The following is a 2,204-nucleotide window of genomic DNA, read 5'->3' as shown; positions in this document are numbered from 1 at the left end:
AAAAAAAAGTTTCATGATGACTATCATTGTGAAGATTAAAAGGTGTTTGTGACTTAAAGAAAAATTTTTTACTGTTTCAAAGCCTTTCTAAAAGAACTTTAAGTACATACACAAAAAGAGGCAAATTAATGAATGTACTGCTGGGTTATTTTGTCTGTCAGCACAGACACAATAATGTAACAAGCTGGGTTGTTGGGTTTGTTTTTTTTTTTGCACCTTTACTTTTTTATTATCTTTAAATAGTTGTTCAAAGGAGGTATCATTCAACAAATCAGTTTGTGAACATTATGTATCTTGATTGATGTCATCCCTTTCATTTTGAAGGGTTTTAAAAAAATTGTATTGTTATAAAGGCAATGTACAAAGGGGTTGTACAAGCTACTTTGAACAAAATGCCAGAAGCAGAGAAGGGGCAGCTGGTCTAGCCTGGGTGGGAAAAAGGTAAAAATGTTGGCAAGGGCTGGGAATGTGGCTTAGTGGTAAAGTGCTTGCCTAGAATGCATGAAGCCCTAGGTTTGATTCCTCAGTACCCCATAAACAGCGCTGTGGCTCAAATGGTAATGTGCAACCTTGAGTACAGAGCAGCTCAGGGACAGAGCCCAGGCCTTGAGTTCAGGCCCAAGGACCAGAAAAAAAAAATGTTTGCAAGACCCCAGCTCTACCATTGGCTATACATGGTATCACCCCAATGATAAGGGAAACATAAAGTGTATCACGGTCCTGGGTAGCCTAAGCATAACACTAGACTCCATCTCAAAAATAACAAATGCAAAAAAAGTTGGAGTGGCTCAGTGGTGGAGTATCGATTAGCTAGTGCAAGACTCTTGAGTTCAAAACCAAAATACCTAAAATATATATACCATCTAACAGTAGATTAAATTTTATGGAAAACTGATACTCTTTTACATTTACCAGATCTGGAAGCCAAACCAGTTTCCTGTTCTGCCCTGGGAAACTCTCAGAATACACATAAAACCCATATGGTACAATAGTACGTAGTGCTGGGGAAGGTAAAAGCTCTTTTCAACCTGAAGTAGTATAAAACAAAATTGAGCTGTTTAAAAGAATAATTTCATTTGAACAAATTAGACGTGAGAAATTGTAGAGTATTACAAAATAAACATATCGTAAAACAAAAACCACTTCACTATAACCTAATCATATAAAATTCATTTTAAATCTAATTATATAAATGAATCATTTATATGACCAAGGAGCTACATTATGGATGCATTTTGTAAGGCTTATTAAGAGTAAGCATTTTTTTCAAATTAGTCTGTAAGATCTTATGATCTTAAAAATCAAAAAGTCAATATTCTTCTCCTTTGACTAAATTAACATGATTTTGTATTTGGGAAGGTCTAATGTATAGGCATTTATTGTCTGTGGACACAAACACATGTGGGAATATCCATTAAAATAACCAGGAAGACACGGTCAGCTCCCTGTGTATAGATACCTGTTGCGATCTCCCCACCTAAAAAGGCAGGAGAACGGAGCTCTAACACTACTTGTTCTTCCGTGAGAACGTAATGAAAAATACCTTGGGCTAGTCGGCAGAACAGGGATCAAGTTAAAGCTCCAAAATGTGTAACCAGAAGCGATCGGGACTACTGTCTGGACTACTGCTTCTCTTGGGGGGAAAGTACAGGTCCGCTGTCCAGCCCTGGATGGGGAGAGGGGTGCGAAGGGGACGGAACGACTGCGGGGTGACCACTTACGAGACGTAGGCTGGGTAGCCAAATCCTATCAGGTTGCAGAGGAGCGATGCTCCATAACCGAACACCAGGTACAAGGCCACCAGTCCGATGACTCCTGGGGAGGAGGAGAGACGTGGTTGGGAGACGCCCGAGCACGGCTGCCCGCGCCCACACGGAGAGGCCGGGCCTGGCTGGGCGTTTTCCTCCCGACTCGCTTTAAAGGAGAAAAACAAACCACCCAAAGGTCGGGCCCGCCCGTCCGCGGGGCGCCGCCTGGGTTCGCTGGACACCCGGCCGCCCTCTCGCCGTTCCTTCCTCCCGCCCGCGGGCGCCCCGCCGGGCCGAGAGTGTAGAGGGGCCGGGATTCCCGCACCTGCCTGCGGTCCCCGCCCTCCCGGGGAGAGATCCCCTCCAGGGCGAGCTCCCCGGGTCCGGGCAGGCCCCGACCTTCCGCCACCACTCCGCGCGAAACCTGCGCGATCCCGGGAGACGGGCCGGGCGGGG

At 45.1% G+C, this 2,204-nt stretch overlaps 1 protein-coding gene across 1 annotated transcript in view; it reads right to left on the bottom strand.

Moving 5' to 3' along the window:
- The window catches only part of Reep5 (receptor accessory protein 5), a 40,823-nt gene that overhangs the window by 27,827 nt on the left and 10,792 nt on the right, over positions 1-2,204 (bottom strand). Inside the window, exon 3 of the mRNA XM_013020314.1 lies at positions 1,722-1,914. Coding sequence (XP_012875768.1) covers positions 1,722-1,914 — 193 coding nt within the window. The remainder of the gene's footprint in view (positions 1-1,721; positions 1,915-2,204) is intronic.

The sequence above is a fragment of the Dipodomys ordii genome, unplaced genomic scaffold, assembly GCF_000151885.1.
Source record: "Dipodomys ordii isolate 6190 unplaced genomic scaffold, Dord_2.0 Scaffold50, whole genome shotgun sequence".
Lineage (NCBI taxonomy): Eukaryota > Metazoa > Chordata > Mammalia > Rodentia > Heteromyidae > Dipodomys > Dipodomys ordii.
The sequence above is the reverse complement of the archived record's forward strand: the minus strand, read 5'-3'. Positions and strand labels throughout refer to the sequence as shown.